The sequence below is a fragment of the Eutrigla gurnardus genome (genome assembly GCF_963514095.1).
Source record: "Eutrigla gurnardus genome assembly, chromosome: 1".
Lineage (NCBI taxonomy): Eukaryota > Metazoa > Chordata > Actinopteri > Perciformes > Triglidae > Eutrigla > Eutrigla gurnardus.
The window spans coordinates 3,926,133-3,948,641 of record NC_139915.1 but is presented as its reverse complement, the minus strand read 5'-3'; the positions used below and the strand labels follow the sequence as shown (position 1 = coordinate 3,948,641).

The 22,509-nt window shown below is 47.4% G+C and overlaps 1 protein-coding gene across 1 annotated transcript; it reads right to left on the bottom strand.

The window, feature by feature from the left end:
• Positions 1-11,771: 11,771 nt before the first annotated feature.
• dldh (dihydrolipoamide dehydrogenase) lies at positions 11,772-19,376 on the bottom strand. Its single transcript, XM_084010397.1, has 12 exons — positions 19,231-19,376; positions 18,801-19,094; positions 18,089-18,149; positions 17,183-17,440; positions 15,749-15,809; positions 15,505-15,635; positions 15,234-15,403; positions 14,922-15,138; positions 14,663-14,836; positions 13,830-14,559; positions 13,448-13,679; positions 11,772-13,357 (listed from the first exon to the last, which is right to left on the bottom strand). The coding sequence occupies exons 1-12, from the start codon at positions 19,282-19,284 to the stop codon at positions 13,352-13,354; spliced, it is 2,388 nt and encodes a 795-aa protein (XP_083866523.1). The 5' UTR covers positions 19,285-19,376; the 3' UTR covers positions 11,772-13,351.
• Between the last annotated feature and the right edge of the window lie 3,133 nt (positions 19,377-22,509).

The following is a 22,509-nucleotide window of genomic DNA, read 5'->3' as shown; positions in this document are numbered from 1 at the left end:
CATTTCTTTGATTTGTCTTCCTTAAAAATGAAAAAGGCCTGTGCAGATTAAGGAATAAAACAACCCTGGTTATTCAGTTATGAAGAGGTTTTCACAGTGCTATTTGAAATGAGCCAACAGGGCAAAAAAACACCACTCTGAGTGTTGCAATGGCAATGAGGCCGAGCTATCATGTTTCTCTTTTTTCATTTGGCTTGGCAATATTATTTAAAAGTCCAATCCAGACACACTGGTTAGTGGTTTCTCTGATGGAGCTGTTTTCACATGGACCTCTTCCAAAGGGTCTCTGCTGACTTCACTGTGCTTTCTGACCACTTCAACCATCGACCATGACATCTTCTTGGATTAGTGCAGCTGTTTATGGTGAGATGCTTAATTTGTCCACTGATTTACACTTTCAGATTACTTTTAAATTCATGCAACAAAAAAAAGAAGAGATTGTACTATATTTGATGTCCTGACAGAGCTTTACAGAGTGGCAGAAGATTGCAATCTGTGCTCTTGGATTAATGTTATTCATGCATTCATCTTGGATATTTGGCACTTTGACTTATAAACCTTTTAGCATCTTGTCATATTGTATAATAACAAGGTATGTGTTCTGTTAACCTCCTGCACTCTGCCTTCCTGCTGGCAGAGAGAGAGTGAGAATGAAGTAATCTGAGCAAGAGAGAGTGTTGGAAAAGTGACTGTTTGTATTTGAGTGGAGGGGAGACACAATAAAGACAGAGGGTCGAGGAGGAAAGTGTCTTGTTTTACAGCAGAGTCCCAAACCTTCACACTCCCATCCTAAACAGCTGTGGCACTGGTCGCTGTTTACATGTGACACCACGTTGTTTCTCACGTTGCATTTACATATTATTCATTCTGTTTGTGTTGTCAGACGTAACGATCATAATGATCTGATTGTTCATTCTTCACATGTCATCTTGACATGTCATCTTGACATTTCAAACGAGTGATGACAGGTGACCGGACATTAAGGCCTGATCTTGCTTCAAATGAAGTAGTAGTCTGACCAGAAAGTGAATGAATAAAATCAGGATTTCAGAGCTTTAAAGTGCATCACAAGGTGTTTCTCAGCAGTCCAGGTTTACGTGATCCGAGTATGGAACTCTGGTCAACTTTAGGTTAGGGCTAGGGTTTTCATATTATCTATTATCTTTCTAAATTGATCTTATTGTTGTGTTATTTTATTATTGGTGTTAGTATTACTTCTTATACACTTTATATTTTACTCTTTTGGGTTTTCTTTTGTGTGTTGTAACAATTTCTGGCACAAGAATTTCCCTCAGGGTGACTAAAGTTCTCTGTTATGATATTTGCAAAGCCAATTTAAATATTTGAATTCCTACATTGTTCACATCCATCTGGATTAGCTTCTTTTTGGCTGCCACTGCGCGGCACTTCCCCTCTGTGTGAGTTACTGCCGCCGCATGTTTATCAGTGAAACAGCCTCCAATGCACGAGGAACATAAAATGTGGATCCGCTTGTAAAAGGCAGTTTTCCACAGTTTGACTAGTGGTGGATAACTCTGTTTGTGTATCGAGTGTTTACGTGTGTGAGAATGAGTGGATCTGTGTGTACACCAGTGTGTGAGTGTATACACACAGCGTCTGAGAGTGTGTACGTGTTTGTGTGAGCTTGTGTGTTTGTCCGTTGTGCGAGCGCGTGAATCTATATGTGTGTGTGTGTGTGTGTGTGTGTGTGTGTGTGTGAGAGTGAGTGAAGACAGCATATGGACAGTGCCCTCCCTTCCTGTGGGGAGGGGAACAACGTGGCTCTGTTAACCACAGCTTGACCTCTGACCTCTGAGGATCACACACACACATAAACTCAGATACCTACACATGCACAGAAATGCATCCAACACTGAGCCGGCCAGCTGTCCCGCACTGATGACTGTCCCACGTAGACGGATGGAGAGAGGAGGTGAGAGTGACAGGCGGCCGGGCCGACGCCGGTGTTTTCTCAGGCTGTGTGAGTGAAGTCTGGAATCCACTGCGACTCTTTTAAAACCCACGTGTCACCCAGCAGGGAAACCAACACCCAGCAGCACACCCTCTGCTCCCATTTCAGACGTTTCCTCCGACTCTAGCCCCCGGTGATGTCATGAATCGGGAGGAAAGGAAATCTCCTCGAAGTTTGAGTGATCACGTGCCGGCTGCTGATCAGCAAAGCAAACGATACGTAACATGCAGAGCTTCTTACCTTGCTAGCGTTGAAACCGTGGTTTATTTTGCTGACGTGTTGCGTCAACCCCCTCTAGGTAAGTTTCCATCCGATTGCAGTGAACATGTTCTCCAATCATGGGAATCTGAGTGTTGCAATGCAATGTTATGTAAGTAAACAAAGTGACATGCTTTTTGTTGTGCAACCCAACATGTTGCCTGTGTTGCTGATTTTTCTGCTGCAGGAAAATAAGACAAGAAGAAAAAGCACCCTAAAAGAACATTTCTGCACATCTAGCTCCATGTTTACACCCAGTTAAGCATAAATATTTATTTAAGTTTACTTTTTGGCCCTTTGTTTTTTCTGGTATTTCTGATTTTTATGTGTCCACATTCAAAATGAATGTCAAAGTGCATGACAACTTATTTATTGTTGTTTTTTTTTCTGTTTATGACCCTTGGATCTCTTGCTTTGTAATCACGTTTCCCTTTCTTTGGTTTCAGCTCTTTGACTTTGATTATTCAAAGTAAGCAACATATAATGCAATGATTTCCCCCCATCAGACCTGCCAGTCAACATGAATTTGATGTATTTTGACACAAAATACACAAAGAGTAAAACAAGACCTTTGCATTAAATTCTTACAGATTTAAAGTCACAGACAACTTTAATCTCAGCCAACAGCTTTATGCAACGTCAGCTTTCTGCTGTTTTGGTGACATTATTTGTTGTTTACAGCGTAAACATGAAATAAAAACCCTGACTATATCAGCTAGTTTACATTCTCAAACAGGTTGAAGCGCCTGTGATCACATGACCTCAGCATGTATGGTTGGTTTTCACATTAGTGTGGAAATAGCCTTCCTTGGATTGGCTTGGAGTCCACTGCCTCACATTGCATTGGTGGACAGTGACGTTGCTTTCACAAACTGTGTCCTTTCTAAGTTGTCTAATGATGCCTTGCCCAGTGGCACATGGGTGGTAGTTGCTGAGAGAGGCCTGTTGAGGAATCTGAAGCACAAACCTTGTGGTTACATTCAAGCAACCCAAGCTGTTTTTGTGATGAATTTGAAACCCCACGTGAAGTTTCTCCGGTTTGTTTCTCCTAAATGTGTTTTTTTTTACCAACTAAAAGTAAGAACGGCGGGACAAACGGAGCAGAGGAGGAGAGAAGGAAAGGAAAGAGATGATGAGGTGAGAGGAGAAGGGAAAGGAGGTGAAGAGGAGCAGAGCAGCATCTGGCAGGTGTCAGGAGTCACAAAGGGCCATCTGTCCATCGGGTGCCATCTCCACACACACACATGAACACACACACACTAAACTTTCTCCCTCACTGGCTTGTTTACCTTCATTCTCCCTCATTTTCTTGTAATACATTTCATCTTGTTTACAGTAAAATACAAGCTTTGAGGTATAATCTTTGGTTTTAACGCGTTTGAATGTTCCTCTTCTTTAGAGACGGAGTGACGGAACGCGTCCAAAGAAGTCATGATGGCGACAAAACAGCGGCAATGCAAGATCCCTCTCTCTCTCTCTCTCTCTCTCTCTCTCTCTCTCTCTCTCTCTCTCTCTCTCTCTCTCTCTGTCTCTGTCTCTGTCTCTCTCTCTCGGTGAGTGTGTGTGTGTGTGTGTGTGTGTTGTGCTCCAGCTCTGAACTCTACAAACTTCCTCAGCTACTTACCAAGTCAGGCATGCACACAGGAACACACACACACACACACACACCGCCGACCTTTCACCTCAAACAATCTGGATGGTCTCTTGAGAGTTTTTAAGTGAGCGAGGAGAACGACAAATGTCAAAACCTCCGATCATGCAGCGACGACTGTCTTCAGACTGAGTTGGCAGCGATCTACTTTTACTTTTCTGGTTTCGGGAGGATTCGAGGAAACCTTCGCTGCAGAGATTTTCTCCCATACGGACCCGAGAGCATTAGTGGGGTCCAACACTAGACTGACAAAGGGCTGTACCAAACGTGTTGAAAGCACAACAGTAAAGACCTATAGACTTTTGGCAACAACACAATCATTAGGTTTCCTCCTTGCTCTCATGCTTGACGTCTGCTTTGGAGGTTTTAAGTCACCAGGACGGTGTCATTTTGTCGTGTTGTTACATAAATATTTTCCAGTATATTCTGCTCTCGTTCTCTTTTTCCTTCAACAACTCTATTTCATTCTCCCCTCCTCCCCCCACTGCCTCCACTACAACCCTCTCCCCTTCCTTCCCCATCCAGCAGACAGAGGGCGGATGCTGGCAAACGCTTCCTCTCTCCACGAAGTCACTTCCTGTCTCTGGGAATCCATTTCCTGTTTGCAGCTACTATACCAGCACTGAGAGCATTCCTCAGGAGTCTTTATCTCTCGCGCTCTCTCTCTCACACACACACACACACACACACACACACACACACACACACACACACACACACACACACACACACACACACACACACACACACACACACACACACACACACACACTATGTCCATGTATTTAATGACTGCTGCAGACACTGTGACTGTGTGATGTGTTTTCCTTCGACTGAGGGCCATTAGTTTGTTGCTGGTCAGCAGTCCTCTCCTGTAAAATACATATGGTTGTCTTATATATTGTCATTCATATTAAACTTTTTATTTTTGCTCTAGGTTAACATTAAGACAGGTTTGAGGTGAGATGGCTGGGACTTTATATGGGAATTAAAGAGGCTATACATAATTCAGAGCAGATCTATCATTTGGAGTCACAGGATTTTTGTATCACTATGATGATCTTCTTGAAGTTATTTAAATTATAAAACAGACAAAAAACAAAGGCAATGATATTAATTTTTTAAATGTATTTGATTATTTTTTTATTTTAATATTTTTTTCTTAAAATATTTTAATATATTCATCATTTTTCATTTATCCACATCTCGGGCACTAGCTGGTGTGCCCTTTTCCTCTGCCCCTTGGTCCCTACAGACGCACTATATACATACATACCCCTCTGTATAGTTGTGTCCCTGACTATAGTGAAATATATAAAAAGTCTTAGCCGACTATTTACAATCAAATGAAATCCAAATCAATACAATGTCAATGTACCAGGTGTCTTGTTTTAGGTGCTGTTCATGATTGAGAGGACCACAGAAGACAGCTTGCTGTGTGGCGGGCAGACAGAATGCGTGGAGGACAAAGGAGAGGAAACCAGGAGTGGTGGCCCCTCGTGAGATAAGGCAACAATTGTTGACCATGTGGTAAACCATGGTCGAGGCTGGTTTATGGGTGCATCCGAATCCAACAGGCGAGATGTGCATCCTCCTGTGATGATGGAGACTAAATCTTACAGTATTACTCACTGTCCCTCTGTGGGGATGAGGTGAGGGTTCAGCCACGATCCCGCAGTCTTAGCTCACATCCACACTAAGCTGGAGAGGAAGAGATGCGGGGCGACTGTGGCTCAGGTGGTAGAGGGGGTTGGCCAATGTTCGGAGGGTTTGGGGTTCGATCCCTGCCCTTGTCACGGGTTGATGTGTCCTTGTGCAAGGCGCTTCACCCAGCTTGCCTCCTGTGAATGTGTATGACTGCTGTATGTTTGAGGTGGTCGGAGGGGCGGTCTGCCCCAGGGTACCTACTATCGTAGTTTACTACCACTCGTATGACTGTGTGAATGAATGGAACTTCTTTAGCGTCTTTGGGTTCAGAAAAGTGCTATATTAATTCATTATTATTATTAATTTTGTGTTTTCAAATCGAGTTGTTGGCCTTGGGTCGGCTGAGCATCCCGTTGTTTATTTGAATGCATCCAACTTGTTGTACAATCTAAAGAAAATGCATGTAAATAGGGAGGTGTTTTTAGCACAAGACTCGTACTTGATTAAATAGCAAAAGGCCGTTCTTAGACGAGACATTGGAATTTTCCTCCATGTGTCTGCTTCGCTGTTTGATTTATACCCCACATGAGCTAATCGTTAAGTGTGTTACTGTCCCACTTCTGTAAAAGGGTTCCAACATGCCATCACATCCAGCATCGAGTGTGTAGGGTTACATGCACCATCAGAATGCTTCTGTGCGAGGACACGCACCCTACAGGAGGCTCTGTTTGGGGCTCTTAAGTTGCACGGCTGCTGGTGTGTTTGTTCATTGTTGGTCCGGTCTCCTCTCTCCCATCTGCCGCTACTCATTAGCATGGAAACAGGACCGGGAGCATTTTCACACATACACACACTGGCCATTAATCAACAAGTCAGACCAGGGTCCATTCCCACGCATACACACCACACGGATGAAAACAAAGAGCATACACACAGAGGCACAGTGCCTAATCACAGAAACATCCCGGAGCACACTTTAGGAGGTCTCGGCCACACCTCTCGTCTCAGGATCAGACCTGGCAACCCAAGTGTTTGTCTATCAACGCGGTGAGCGATGATGTCTTTACTTTTAAGTGATGACCGTTCCCTCGCGGTAGCGTCGGTGAACACAGGGGCATTTGTTCCCATCAGCTGTTCTCCGGTATTGTCTTCATGGGATGGATTGGGATGTGTTATTGTGTGAACTTGTTGTCTAATTTGTCTAGCCATCATGAATGGCCCTCATTGAAGAGAAGAGTGTATTCACATGAACTCACTATACCTTGGGTAAGTGTTGGGGAAAAACCTTTCTGATCATTTAATCTTTTGATTTTTAGGATGAAGAATTTAGTGCATTACAGAAAGAAAAGTCACACACATGAAAGAAAAGTGCAACAAAAAGCTAAGATACCAAATAAGAATCTTGAAAGATGAAATTGGAGACTCAAGTCACCTTGTGTGAGTTTGAGTCTGACTGATGACTTTGACCTTGGAGCTGTTATTTTCCAACAGACGCCACTGCTCCCTGTGGAAACGCTGTACTCTTCTGGATTCTTCTGTCCGACCAGCTCACACGGCGGAAGACAAGTCTTACGGCAGGTTTCCTTTCGTTAGCTGAGATGTGGAACCAAGTTCCTCGTTTACCAAGAAAAATGTCAGGAGTTAAAGAAGAGCTTCTTATGTTATTAACTCAACATTAAAAATACCAATGTCATGGGTTTACAAAAGTGTTTCACTCACTGTCAGCCAGTTAGTGTTGGAAGAGAGCACAAATACAGATGAAACCAACCAGATGAAGCCTCTCAGTCAGGTGTTGGGCCCCCATGAGTCGGCTTTACTTCTCCTTAGCGTAGATTCTTCAGGTTCCCAGTGCTCCACACTCTACCTGCCGGAAAGATCCTCTCATTTGATGTTTTGATGATAACAACACATTGCTTCAAAATCTCCCCACGGGTGTTAAGCATCTTCGTCATTCATTGTTTTGACATTGCCTTTAATGTGTCGACTCGGGATGTGATATTATGATACAGTGTGTGTTTTCTCAGGTCGAGGGGGCATTTCATTGGGCAGTGAAGTGTTCAGGAGACATTTTGGAGAGAACATCAGGAACCTTGTGGTTATCTGGGAGAGGGCCGATAGCAAAAGTGTGAGGAAATACCCCACACCAAGCAGTGCAACGATGAAGGGGATGACTCTTCCTACCTGCTGCCAAAGAGGTAAATACAAATCCAACCAATCAAAGAGAGAGAGAGAGAGAGGGACATCTGCTGTCTCTCTCTCTCTCTCCCCTTCTATGTGTCCTCTGTGGCAACATCTGCTTCCTCTGCTGCTCTTTCCCATCATGCAGTGGGCGTGTCCTTTGTGTTGGCCCCCCCAGCCTCATTGTTCTAGCCAATCATTGTCCTCGCCAAGCTGTTCCCACGATGCACCAGTAATGACCAGAAGGCGCTGATGGTAGCTGGTGCATCTGAAGGAATGACTCTTGTCTTTGCAACCACTTCAACCCCCCAGCAAGAAATGACAATAAACAAAATCAAAACAATGTGCCGACGTGCCCTCAAAAGAGCCGGGGAATGTGTTCTCCTGTAAGAAGCCAGGTTTCCATTAATAACCCCCTAAAGGTAAGACGTGTTTACATGAAAAATACATTTAATAGTCTGTCATGCAGTGCAGATATGAACAGAGTCAGAGGAGAGAGACAATCAGGGCGAGAGGAAGGAAGAGGGGGAGAGATGGAGCTCTGGGAAAAGATCAGAAAAGCCTGGTCCCTGGGGAGCTGCGACAGATGAAGTCGCTGAATAAGCTGTCTGTCATTGTGCACTCGGGCTGCTGTGGTCACTTCGTTTGTTCAAACGCAACAATGGAGGACGGCCGAGAGAGAAATCTCTGTTTTCCCACAAGATTTAGCCCCAAAAATCACTCGTCAGGGATCCTCTGTGTGAGTGGGGACAAATGGAAATGCTAATAAAAGACAGAGAAGAGGTGTAAAGGGAGTCACTGTTATGATGCCCTTTCTTTTGTTGTGAGAGAAAGTTAAAAAAAAAAAAGACACGAGAAAAAGACAATGAATACTTGAAGCAACTTATGTTTTTAGTTGTCGGGTGGCATATTTAAACTAGACTCAAGCAAATACCACAAACATTCAGAAACAGGTGAATCTAGACGTTCAGGTTTCCCAAAATATGACTCGAAATAAGAAGACAGAAAAATAAAGTCACAAATTCATTGATGTCATTAAATCAAATCAAACTTTATTTATAGAGCGCTTTTCATACACCGGGTGTGCTTCACACAAGAAAGACAAAACAATTATATTATCTAGAAATAGGTGTAAACTGGAAATAGGTGTAAACTGGAATTTGGGGTCCTGTAAACTGCTTGATAAATCCTCTATGAACTCACTGTCTTCTCACATCCTCAGAAACTCCAGAGGATGGAAAGATCAATCAATGTATAGATTCAATTCAATCTATAACCGTTGTAAAACACAACCTTTATTCCTCTGCACCTAAAACCCCGTGCCCCTCCCCCCGACACTGCCCCAGTTCCACATTGTGTGTGTGTGTGTGTGTGTGTATGACAGGTGACCAGTGTGTAGAAAAGAGAATGGTCAGTGGCCAAGTGTGGCCTCTTTTCTTCCCCACTTGTTGCCTTCTTCACAGCAATCTCTCTCTCTCTCTCACACACACACACACACACACACACACACACACACACACACACACACACCAACCAACACTGACAAGCATACACACTGACACACACATATGCATTCAGACATGTCCGTGAGAGGAGAGGAGCGTATGAATGGACAGATTAATCAGATTAAAGCAGACACACTTAAACAGCCTGTTCTGTGGATTAGCTACGGTCCTGCCTTCTCCCTGTCAGGAGAAAACGTGTGTGTGTGTGTGTGTGTGTGTGTGTGCAGACAGAAAGAGGGTGGAGAGTAAAAGACACAATATATATATACACACACACATGCATACTTTGTATATTTTCAAATCCCTGTTTCACATTTTGTGTCCCTTTTGTTGACGACTGCCTTAATAACGCAGGTTCCACATCCCACAATATAAACGATGGTACATTTTAGATTGAGCTGAGAAGATGCTGGAAACCGGCTGAACCATGAAGCACCATGATGAGAAGGAAGAAGTGTGAATGGGTGAACGTCTCCTTCTACTGTACTTCACCATGAAGAAGTTCAAAGGGCGCTGCTCTGTGTGTGCAGCAGGGCGGCATATGGCAGCCGGCGAGCGGGCTTTGTCTGCCCGGTGACACCAGGGAGGGAGGATGTGAGTGTGAGCGACTGTTCGGCCGGAGGACAGCCCAACACCAACAAAGGACCAGCTTTAAGCCTGTCTCCTGTCATTTTCCAACTCAGCGAAAATCTATTGTGGTCTGAAAAAAGTGAAGTTAAAAAGCTTAGCATGGTATGTGCTAACAACTGCCGGCCGCTGGTGTAATACAAGCAAATACTTTAGAGCAGTCACAGTCGCAGTCTTTGGAAGGGTAACGGTCCCCGTGGTCCCCCTGGTCCCTGTAGTCTCCGTGGTCCCCCTGGTCCCCGTAGTCCCCGTGGTCTCCGTGGTATCCCTGGTCCCCGTAGTCCCCCTGGTCCCCGTAGTCCCCGTGGCCCCCGTAGTCCCCCTGGTCTCCGTGCTATCCCTGGTCCCCGTAGTCCCCCTGGTTTCCGTGCTATCCCTGGTCCCCGTAGTCCCCGTGGCCCCCGTAGTCCCCCTGGTCTCCGTGGTATCCCTGGTCCCCAGGTCCCCCTGGTCCCCATAGTCCCCGTGGCCCCTGTAGTCCCCCTGGTCTCCGTGGTCGCCGTGGCCCCCGTAGTCCCCCTGGTCCCCGTAGTCCCCGTGGCCCCCGTAGTCCCCATAGTCCCCGTAGTCCCTTTGGTCTCCGTGGTCCCCCTGGTCTCCGTGGTCCCCCTGGTCCCTGTGGCCCCCGTGGTCCCTGTGGCCCCCGTAGTCCCCCTGGTCCCCGTAGTCCCCGTGGCCCCCGTAGTCCCCCTGGTCCCCATAGTCCCCGTAGTCCCCCTGGTCTCCGTGGTCCCTCTGGTCCCCGTGGTCCCTGTGGTCCCCCTGGTCCCCCTGGTCCCCGTGGTCCCTGTAGTCCACCGGCGGCTCACTGCTTCAATCTGGACATCTATGACTCTGTATCGTTATATGAAGGAATACATTAACGTAACTCCATTCTTTCCTAATACTTTACTTTAGTCCACAAGGCCATGACCTGTGTGTGTGTGTGTCTGTGTCAACACTTAATACAGTTTGTCCTGTAATTGTAACAAATTTCTCATCATCGGTTGTCTTTTGTGTGTGTGTGTGTGTTTAGACGGCAAACCAGATGAGTTTCTTTGATGACTACTGCTACACTCCCAGACACACACACACACACACACACACACACACACACACACACACACACACACACACACGCACACACACAGGGTAGTCAGGCAGGGGCAACTGGGACTAAATCCAGACTGGTGGTTTCTCTCTCCAGCTATAAATACCCCTTCTGCTTAAAACAAGATCTCACACACACACACACGCACACACACGCACACACGCACATGTGCACACACACACACACACACGCACACACACACGTGCAAACACACACACACACACACAATGTACAGCGAACAAAAACATTAATTCTCAAGCACATCAACACACAGACTAATATAAACACATTGCCATGCACATATAGACACACACACACATACACACACACACACACACACACACACACACACACGTGCACACGCACACACTCCTTCTCACACGCAGAAAAACTCACACACAAAGAAATGGCTCTGGCCTCAGAGGAGGCTAGCTAAGCGGTCTATGATTATGGGGTGTGTCTTTGTCTCATTTAGTGGTTCCACAAGGAGACAGTCTTCTGCTGCGTCAGACGAACACACACACACACACACACACACACACACACACATGCAAATCTCAACACAATATCCCTCAGTGACAACAAATCCATCAGCTTGAATTTTTTAACTTGTCCTGTAAAGGAATGGTGAAAGATGTCTCCATATGAGACAATGTTTTTTTTTGCCATCTTTTTAAGATTAACTCCTAAATAAAGCTCTTTTTTTTATGATGTGAACACCTTTTACTGTCATAATCATTGCATTTGTTCCTCTCGTATAGTCATGTCCACTGACAAAAAGCAACCACATATAAACACATAAAGTAAAACATCGACGCCAGACGTGCTATATTTCATTCCTCTTTTATTTTGGAAAAATATTGCGCTGTTTTCCAGTAATAAAAATGACAGGCTCTGTACATCCGACTCTTCTCTTAAATACACCACAGTCACAGGGGTCTCAAGTGCCTAACACATACATGCATACTTACTTACTTACATACATACATTATCTGTCAAATAAAAACAATCCAACTTAAATTAAAACAGGTTTAACAAAGGGAATCACAACAAGATGGAACACAAATAATTACATCATTAAATAAAAAGAATACGTCTTTCTTTAGATATCAAATAAAATTAAAAAACAAATGATCCTAGCCAATGGCAGGCAGGGTGATGGTGTCCTTCGATTGGCTAATAGTGGAAGACTGGGAGTGATGGGAGCGGGAGTGGGCAGTGCATACACTTGACACCACACACAGGTGTCATCACCTCTTCTGTACACACACTCACAATCACACACACACGCACGCACACACACACACCTCCATAGTGCAATGAGGCCTTGGCCGTTAAGACTAGTCCTTTATAGCTTGGCTTACTTGGAAACACAACAGCATCGTCACATTTTGTGAGCAATCTCTTTCGAGGATAATTTTGTCAATAAATTGTGGCCAAAGGAGGAAAAAAATGGAATAATTACACTCATCTCGTGTTTTGTCGAGTCACTTCCTTCGTTGGTTCTCTTATGCTGATTGTTGTGTTTCCTAAGTTGACCTGCCAAAAACATTGCCCTGTGTATCACAACCTTTCAGGGGGGTCAGGGGGGCCACTATGGCCCAACAGGATCCATGTCGGATCGATCTGCAGTCACTACTGGAGTCTTCGGTTCTCTACTCGCTGCTGAGAACCAGCTCAGCCGACGCGTCTCTCGTCAGTGCTGCAGAGTTCAGGACGCACAGCTGCTGTAGGAGTCCATCGTTTCTACTTTTTGTTTTGAGCTCCAATTGAGATTTTGAATGAACTCTTTGAAAAGAAAACACAGACTACAGCAGCTGCCGCGGTACTTAATGAAGCTCCTGATATCACTCCTTCCTTCCCTCTGCAACACTGCACGGAAACACGAACCGTCCAATATCCACGTTTACACTGCATTGTAAAACCACAGCACATAGCAGTACTACAACAGTACTTCAAAAGTTCTCAGTACTCCAAAAGGTACTACACTGTTCATTCAACCAGTACTCCACGGTACTACAATATCATCGGTCAACATCCAGGTCAAATACTCCAATAGTTCGTCCTGGTAGGAGCGGCAAATCTTCCACTGCTACGTGAGTTTGGACCGGCGCCGTCTTCTGAAACTTCATCCACAGCGCCGAGTCGGCATTAGGGCCTGAAATCCACCGAAGGTCAAAAAATTGTCAAGTATTCACCCGTAGTACTACTGTAGTAGTAAGTCCTTGCTAAGTCGGTACTGACTCCACGCCGGCTCAGTACGTAGCACCTCGGCTCAAAGTCCTCCGGTAAATCCCAGGGAACAGCAGCAAAACAGCAGGAGTAAAACCTCCCGGGGAGAAGCTGAGCTCTACTACTCAGGGCTGGTGTGTGTGGACCGTCATCAACCACAGGGAACTGGTCTGATCTGGCCTGGACTGGTATCATACCTGGAATACAGGAAGAAGTCGGTTTTAGTTTGTCCATGTCTGCTGGGGGGAACTATTCTCTGCCAGGCAGATTATTTTCTGTGAACTCACCTCTGTAGCGATGATACATTCATCTTTTTGGTCTGACATGACATAGATGGACTGGTATTTGGTGTCGTTGGTACACTGGTACCGGCTGTCGCTGGGATTGTGGTATACAACGTCACTGGTTGACTGGTATTTAAGATCACTTGCAGCGTGATAGTTCAACTCGCCGGACGACTGATATTTTGCCTCACTGCAGCTCGGTGACTCTTCCACTTGTTTCAGTTCTGAGGCGTCACTGTTGGGGTGAAGAAGAACACAAATGGTGTCAGAAAAAATGCTATCATTGCATTTTTAGGCTGACATGTTTAGAAGAGCAGTTTAACGCACGCCTGATAGAATATTTCAAAGCGGTCTACCGATATAGAAGTCTGTATTTTGTGTGTACCTGTGTTGTCTCTTCCTGTATCTTTCCTCCGAGTCGGACTCATCCAGCATTTCACATTTAACCTCCGGCTCACCGTGCTCCTCTTCTTTGCACAGCGACAGCTCCTCGGGTCGGAGCTCATGGACCAGGTTGTACTCCACGCTCGGGTAGCGAGTCTTAAAGCCGTTCTTCTCCGGTCCGTTGAGCCCACCGATCCCACTGAGACCACCCAGTGACCCGGTGAGGTCCGAATGGTAATCCACCTTCTTGTTGGTGTTTTTGATCGACGTCGTCATCACAGTGACCAGTTCCTTGTCACTGCGGAGGCAATTGTTGGTGGTGGTCAGGTTGTTCATGGTCTCGTGGCTGTCACTGTGCACGCTGTCGCCGTGATGACTTTGCCTCTCCTGCAGCTTTACCCGAACGTAGACCACCAGCACCGAGCAGCCGATCAGGATGACGAGGACGAGGAAGATGCCGGCGCACACGGCCGTCCAGGGGAATCCGCCGTCGTCGTCCTCCTCGTCTTCAACGTTTTCGTTATCTGGGGAGGAGTATCGCCGATCCGGCCCATCCACCACCGGCTGACCCCTGGGAACCTCCGGTAAGAGGAACTGGCAGTTGTGACCGCCGTAGCCAGGCACACAGGCACACACATAGCGATCGCCACGCTCATGGCAGGTGGCTCCGTTGTGGCAGGGGCCGTGATGGCAGCGAGAGATGGGGGAACTGCAGTTTTCGCCGGTATATCCTGCGAAAAGCAACAGTTGAAGAGTCAAAATAATATCAAACTGAAAAAAACGAATAATGTAAACATGGTCCCACAAGATGCATGTGTTGGTGTGCTGTCATACCTGGGGGGCAGGTACAGGTGTAGCCGTTCACACCCTCCTGACACGTCCCACCGTTCTGACAAGGGAAGGAGGGACAGTATCCAGAGATGCTGCTGCTGTCCTCACAGTTGGGACCTGAAAATCCCTCAGGACACTGACAAAGGTAGGAGTTGACCAGATCCACGCATTCAGCACCTGCAGAGGGATTGAACCATGCTTTTAAATTCCAGCTTTACGTATTTACTTTCATCCAAACAATGAAACACAGAGGACAACATACCGTTCAAACAGGGGTTGGAGGAGCAGTGGTCGATTTTCTTCTCGCAGTTGAAGCCAGCGTATCCCATCGGGCACTGGCAGAAGTAGCCACCTTCGGGGTTGTCGGCGCAACGCCCGCCATTGAAGCAAGGCCCGTCTGCACAGGAATTGGCACTTAACTCACAGTTGTTGCCATAGAAACCAGGTGGGCAGACGCACTTGTAGCCATCGTCGCTGTCCTACATTGAAAGTAATGTAAGCGGCGGTTACACACAGGCTGGTTTGCACGACGAAGACACTTGTTTTGATCAACTCGTCACTGATTGCAACTCACAGTGCAGCTGCCTCCGTTGCGACAGGGGGTTCCAGAGCATTCGTTGACCTGGGCCTCACAGCTGGCACCCGTGAATCCAGGCAGGCAGGAACATGTGTAGCTGCCCTGGCCAGTGTTGGTGCAGGTGGCTCCATTAAGACAGGGCTTGTGGTGCGTACAGTAGTTCAGATCTGGACACATCAACAAGGAGACAATACAGTTTGAATATGAAGAAAAGAAGGCTCAGAGCCACCGCGTCCCAGTAAAGTATCAAGCACCTCAGTGAACTCACCCTGGTTGCAGAAGAGCCCACCCCAGCCCTCCTGGCAGTTGCATTGCCAGGGCTGTTGGCAGGTGCCGTGGAGGCAGCCTGGGTAACGGATGCAGTCATCACAGTAACGCCCACTGAAGCCTATGCGACACCTGGGAACATAATATTAATTGGATACCGTTAATAACAAACAATCTTTCTATTGATGACATCTACACAAATCCCACATATGAGGAATGCATTTTTCGTTGTCTGCGTGACTTACTTGCACTCTCCAGGTTTTTCACAGAAGCCGTGTTCTTCATCGCAACCGGGAAGACAGATTGCTGCAGGGAGGAAACAGATGTGGCAGGTGAATAATGGGAAATCCAGTGTTGGAACCATGTGTTTGCCCTCCATCAGTCTCCCATTCAGAGGGCCTTTTCAAACAGCTGCCTGCCTGTCTGGTTGGCACCTCGACCACCTTCCTCCCCCTGTCATAGCGGCAGAATAAACCCTCTGGCCTGTGGCTCATGCTTGGCTGCCAAAGTGGTAAATGGTGAAATCTTCAAGGTCAGCATGTCCTTTCTAACCGTTGGGTATTTTCAATGTTGCAAAAGTTGTTGAAAATGTGACCTTCCAGCTTTAACAGCCTACAGGCAACTTTGGTCACCAAACAGGGAAGCAGCCCACAAGCCCGCTCCTTTAACATGGTTGCTCTCCAACACAAAAGCATCCCACACAAAGCCTCCATTCTCCCCTTGACTGTGGGTCAGAAGTCCCTTCTCTCGCCCTTGGCCCCGCTCCCCCATCTCTCCCCCATCTCCCCCCTCCTACTTCTGATCCTCCTCTCCTCCCTTCCCCTTCCATCAACCTATCCCCTCTCTTCTCCTCCTCTCCTCTTCCTCTCCTCTTCTGCATTCATATTTTCCCTCCTCCGCTCCTCCCGTCTCTCCTCCCCCCCCCCCCCTCTCCTCCCTCCAGGGCCAGCTGGTCTGTGTGGAGCTAACCACCAGACAGCTGCTCCATTGTCTCCTCTCACCGAGCAGCTGCCCCCTCCACAACAATACACAGCCCTGGTCAGCCAATCACCAGCCTGGGCCGCAACAATACAGGACCCCCACTTGGCCAATCAGGGAGGAGGTTTGGGGCGAAGAGGCCTCAGTGGTCTAATGGAAGGCACGCGGCGTGTGAATTACTGAGGAGCCACTGCGGCTCATTAGAATGGAGGCCTCTGGTGCCATGGGATAACTGACGCCTGTTGCACACGGGCCCCGCATTAGGGTGGAAGAAGTCCCGCAACAATAAAGGTATGCAAGGGATTAACTTTGAAAAGTAATTCGGCATTACTTTTCAGAAATCCTTCGCCTCATCTGTGTTAATTCATAGCTCTTTAGTTTTGAGCGTTAAATAGTACATTATTGAAGCCATAACTAATGTCAAGCATGTGTTATTATAGCTTGTGTATTGAGGCAGTATTTTGGGATCAGACGCTCCATGTAAACATCAGCACCTCTGCTAATGACAGTGTGGCTCCTTCAGCTTATCTATCCCACATGCAGCTGCCAGGGAATTTAAATATTAACTAGTGCAATCCTACAAAAGATGAACTGTTTTCTTTGCCCCCTTTTATCTCCAATTCCTGGCAAAACATTTTTTCTCATTTTGCTCCACGCAGCTGGAATGATAGAGCGTCGGGTCGATAAGCCAAACCACTTACGTTCAGTGCAGTACGGTCCCTTCCAGCCAGAGTTGCATATGATCTCCCCGCGCTCGCCACAGGTGAAGTGGCCAAAAGCATCGTCCCTGGGCCGGCAGAAGACGGAGCAGCCGTCGCCGTAGTAGTGCTCGTCGCACAGGAAGCGGTAGGAGTAGCGCAGCTCCGTTCTGCCGGACGTCTGCATGTCCTTGGACCACTCTTCTCCCACGGTGAGGTGACGCTGGCTGGTGACCCTGCTGATGAGACGCTCCGGGTTGTCTGCAATGAAATGTTTGTTATTGTCATGTGTTATTTCTGTTACTGTTATTACTGATTGCTAACACTGTGATTTTCTGCACCAGGGACATTATGACAGCAATGACACCTTTCACTGTCAAATTATGACATTTAACCATTTTTTTTAACTAGATTTAAAATTTTGGGTCACACCTACATTAGTATTTTTGTTTTGGTGAAAACAAAATACCCCCCCCCCCCCCCCCCCCCCCCCCAAGACAGTAAAGTGGTGAAGGCTGCCTGAATTTACTGCCTTAGACACAGAGTAAAGGTTATACCTGGGGACTTCCAGCTTTGTCTTTATCTCTACCACCACCACGGACACAAACACCATGTCGTGGTCACTTAGTTATCAGTTACTCATCATTGTTATATGAACACGACATAAAGATAACAACAATTTAGATTAGATAGAAAGATAGAACTTCAGCTTGCACCTGCAGGTGGCTTTTATTTTATGATGTGAATAAACCTCCAGCTGGGGTCAGTTTTACTCTTGATGAGATAAGACATTCATCTACCTTTGTGTTGCCCCGTTTAGCACTAATGACTGAGCACTAAGTGAAAAAACCTTCTCCTGGGAGAAAACAAGGCCACCATCAGCCTTCTGCTCTCTCTGCGGTTACCCACCTGTTGTCAGGTCGTCCAGGGAGTCCGTGTGCAGAGCTTCAATGATCAGTGAAAACGTCCCCTGAGGAGAGAAGAGAGAGAGAGTCAACAGCTGCTGGGCCTGCAGGCCTCCCTCCCTCCCTGGCGGAGGGGGCCATTAGGAGGCCTCCCAATAAACTTCACAGCCTAATTCCCGTGTTGATTAGGGGCCTAATAAGCCCTGCTACCTGCTCCTCTTTCACGCCCCTGCTACTATCACACCGCCGTAAAACCAAACGAGGCGGAATTTCACGCTGCGCTGCCAATGATGTGCCAACTCAGAGGATGTTAAATTTCCCACCACGCCTGGTCGGAGGAGAGGAGCGTTGGGCGACCCCCTCCCCACACACACACACACACACACACACACACACACACACACACACACACACACACACACACACACACGCACGCCCTCCTCCCCTCCCCGTTTATCCCACCAAAGAGCACAGAAACACTACAATAGCCCCTCTCACACAGTGCTGACAAAGACCCTCACAAGTGTTGAGTTTGGAGCATCTGTTGCGTTTTGCACTCTTCAAAGCCGCGACGTCCCAACGGAATAAAGACAATAATACCCCCAAAGTAACAATATTAGAATAAGCACATAACCAGAGCACACCACATACATTAAAAATGCAGTTTATATAATAATAATCATAATAATAACCACATTCTCTCTGCAAACACTTACCGGCCACGTGAAGCCGAAGGGGAAGCGGATCGGGTTGGTGAAGCTGTCCGCGTTGGTCTCCGGCACCTGGAAGGAGTTGGAGCCGAGCACGGGCGTCGTCGCGCCGCCGTAGGTGCAGGGCGGCTCGGGGGAGACGTTGGCCTGGTAATGCTTCAGACAAACCCGAAAGAAGGTCTTGCACTCGCACTGCTGCGGGTGAGCGGAGCCCCCGGGGCAGCAGTTGGAGTTCCCCGGCGTCCCCTTCTTGTTGAGGAACTCCTGCAGCCTCAGCTCAAACACTCCCGAGCAGGACACCTACACACACACGCAACATTTACGCACATCAGCCCAGTGTGTGAGACAGCTAACTCATCCTAATGATGCTCATATCACATTACGTCATTCATGTCTAATATCCGTCCGCACCACCGTGCGTTCTCAGTGCACCTACCTGGCAGGTGAGCAGGGAGAGCGCGACCACCAGGAGCAGACAGAGTCGTCCCATGGTGTTGACAGCCCCTTCAACAAGCAGTGAAAGCTCCACAGGTCCGTGTGAGCCGGCTCAAACACTCATGGAGAAAGGTGATGAAAAGGCTTCCGTGACGTCACAGTCAAGGTGAGAACTATTGGACGCGCAGGAGCGAAGATGAAGTGAAACGTGGATGCTTGTCTCCTGCCCTCTAGTTTTCCATACGAGGCCGAGCTTTGACAGGGTAAAGTAATCCAGGAGATCCCTGCTCGGAGAAGCGTGGGTGAAATCCCCGACAGAAGACGAGTTAATTCCAGAGGACCGCAGGAGAGAAGGCGGATCTTCGGCGTGTTTATTCCCACTGATTGATAATGATGTGCGGACTCTCGGTCTCTCTGCGCCGCAGGAACAGTGTGTCTGATGGATCTCCTGCCCTGCGCGGGCTTTTATACCGGCCAGCAGGCGAAGGGTAATAAGATGCAAATGAGCCCCTCTGCTCCTCTCCCCCTCCCTCCACCACCACCACAAGTCCGCCCCGGGCCATCACAAAGAAAGAGAGGAGGGGGGGGGGGCACCACACAACTTCTCTAACCCGCCCCCACCCCCTCTCTTCTCTCAAAGGGGAGACCAAATGGCTAGTGAGCTGTTAAATGTACAACAAGCCTCGCTTCCCCTGATGCCTCCCTCCTCCAAAACACACGGCCATTTACACCCCGACAACTTCTTTGACCCCTGCAGGAATCCTTCAGCTTCCAGATGTTCATACAGGTGCTTCTCATAGGTTTACTGTTGGGGGGGGGGGGGGGGGGGGGGGGGGGGTCAGGTAAAACGGGCCAGCCGGCAGCCAGCCCGTCCCGACTTCGTTTCAGTGGCCATCTGCTCCGCCACATTCCGATGGTGTTACCCCGCAGTGGCTTTCACACGGGCGCCCACAAAACAAGCCCGTTCCTTCTGTTACTTCATCTCCACGTCTTTCTTCTGCCCTGCTCCATAAGCAACCTCTCTACATTATGTAAGAGCCGATACTGTCATCTACTGATAGATGATCATCTACTGATGATCGATCAATTCCTAAATGGCCTCATTTCGTGCTGTTTCCCTCATTTATATTTATATTTATATATTAATTTATATATTTATATATATATATATATATATATATATATATATATATATATATATATATATATATATATATATATATATATATATATATATATATATATATATATGCGTGTGTGTGTGTGTGTGTGTATACACACACATATGGCTATAAGACATGATAAATAAATAAGCCTCGTAAACACGCAGACACTGGCCCAGGCCAACACACCTGAACCTTCCCACCGCATGCCTCTCTGTTTCCTTCTTTTCTTTGGGAGAGGCCGTAAAAAGACTTGGTGGTGTGTGTCACTCGCGTGGCTGTCATTAAGGGACTTTGTGAGGAGGAGGAGGAGGAGGAGGGGGAGGGGGAGGGGGAGGAGAGGGGAGGAGGAGGAGGAGGGGGAGGCATAGAGGGAGTAAAGTATTTTTTCTTTGTGCTTTCAGCTGTATGGTAATTGGGCCGGCAGCACCTGCTCTCCCACAATAATACAACACCAGAGAGAGAGAGAGAGAGAGAGAGAGAGAGAGAGAGAGAGAGAGAGAGAGAGAGAGAGAGCTTGCATAAACGCTAATCTTACGATATCTTTGATAACAAAATATCACGTGTGTTGCATAAACTCACCAGCAGCGACAAAACATGATAACAACTTACCGTGGTCCAATGAAAGTCCCCGGATGCTCGGTGCAGCCAGCCTCCTATGGGAACAGCACATGCACACATGACCAACGGTCTCATTTGCATGTGCGCGCGCGCGTCCGCAGAGAAGAATTCGCACTTGTTGGCATGATGTTGTTCTGAGCTCGTCTCTGCTGCTGCTGATGCTGCGTGTGTGAAACCTTCTGAGTCATTACTGTGATTATGATTTATAAACCACACTGAATATACCTGTAGCTCTGTCTGTCTGTCTGTCTGTCTGTCTGTCTGTCTGCCTGTCTCTCTCTCTTCCTGCCTGTCTGTCTGTCAATCTGTCTGTCTGTCTGCCTGTCTGTCTGATCCAGAGGGGCCTTCTTTCTGAATCATCTCTTTATTGATGTGTTGAAGCAGGAAGTGAAGATGCAGCACTTACATCACGGTTAGGCGTTGGGGGAGAGGGAGGCTCAACTCTAATGGACTCTCTCTCTCTCTCTCTCTCTCTCTCTCTCTCTCTCTCTCTCTCTCTCTCTCTCTCTCTCTCAGCATCCTGCTTTGGTCCCCAAACATCTTTCAGTCCCGCACGTCGACACACTCGAGTGCATTGCTGTGTGTATGAGAGCTGGCGTTGTCTCATCATAGGAACCGATGACCCCCCCCCGGGTCAATGATGAGGAGCCTGTAATGGTGGTTGCGCGTGTCAGCGATGTGCTGATTGAAAGGCCTTTGACCTTAAGGTGCGTTCACGCCAAAAGAGCGGGGCAGAACATTGGCGTTGCGTTTGGAGTGAACGCACCTTTAATGCTGTTATCCCTGCCTGCCAGTCTTTCCAGATACCGTATGTGTGTTTAGCCAAAGGACGCCGCTCCGAACTGCTCATTTCATTTAACCAGCTGATTCCAGCCCCTTCTCCCCGGCATACAAAGCTCCTCTGTGGCGTGGCGTAAAATCCCTCTCTTGAAGCCTTTTATTTACACTCATCCCGACTTTCAGAGGTCCCCGGTGCTCTTTCTCTCCCTCTCCGTATTAGGCCAATATACTATCAGTCATTCATCACCATGAAGTGGCACACATTTTCCCATTACGCCAGGAAAGCGTGACTGAAAGGCATGGTGAGATGGAAAGTGACCCCCCCCCCCCCCCCCCACCTCCTCGTTCATCAGCATCAATCCGACATTTTCCCCTAAAACATAATTTATGCCAGGAGATTCTCTAATTGTGTCTCAAGGAAATAGCAGAAAGTAGAGTAACTCCTCCCAACTGATCCCTGTGTGTGTGTGTGTGTGTGTGTGTGTGCACGTGCGTGTGTGAGGTTAAAAAATTGTTTAACTGGAGGTCGATTGTTTAACTGAAGTGCTTTTCTATTGTCTGTGCGTGTACGTGTCACTGTGTGTGTGTGTGTGTGTGTGTGTGCGCGTGTGTGTGTGTGTGACCAGCTCTGTGACACGCAGGGGCACAACAAAGGAAGAGGTCTCGCGCCCCGCCGCCCATTCATCCCTTTCTCTTGCGAGGTAATTCCCATTGAT

Excerpts from the sequence above, each read along its gene's own strand:
- dldh (XM_084010397.1), bottom strand. The coding sequence starts at position 19,284 with ATGGGACGACTCTGTCTGCTCCTGGTGGTCGCGCTCTCCCTGCTCACC. Across the intron at positions 17,441-18,088 it reads CCTGGACGACCTGACAACAG|ACAACCCGGAGCGTCTCATC; the intron begins GTGGGTAACCGC and ends ATTTCATTGCAG. Across the intron at positions 14,837-14,921 it reads CTCCAACCCCTGTTTGAACG|GTGCTGAATGCGTGGATCTG; the intron begins GTATGTTGTCCT and ends ATCCCTCTGCAG.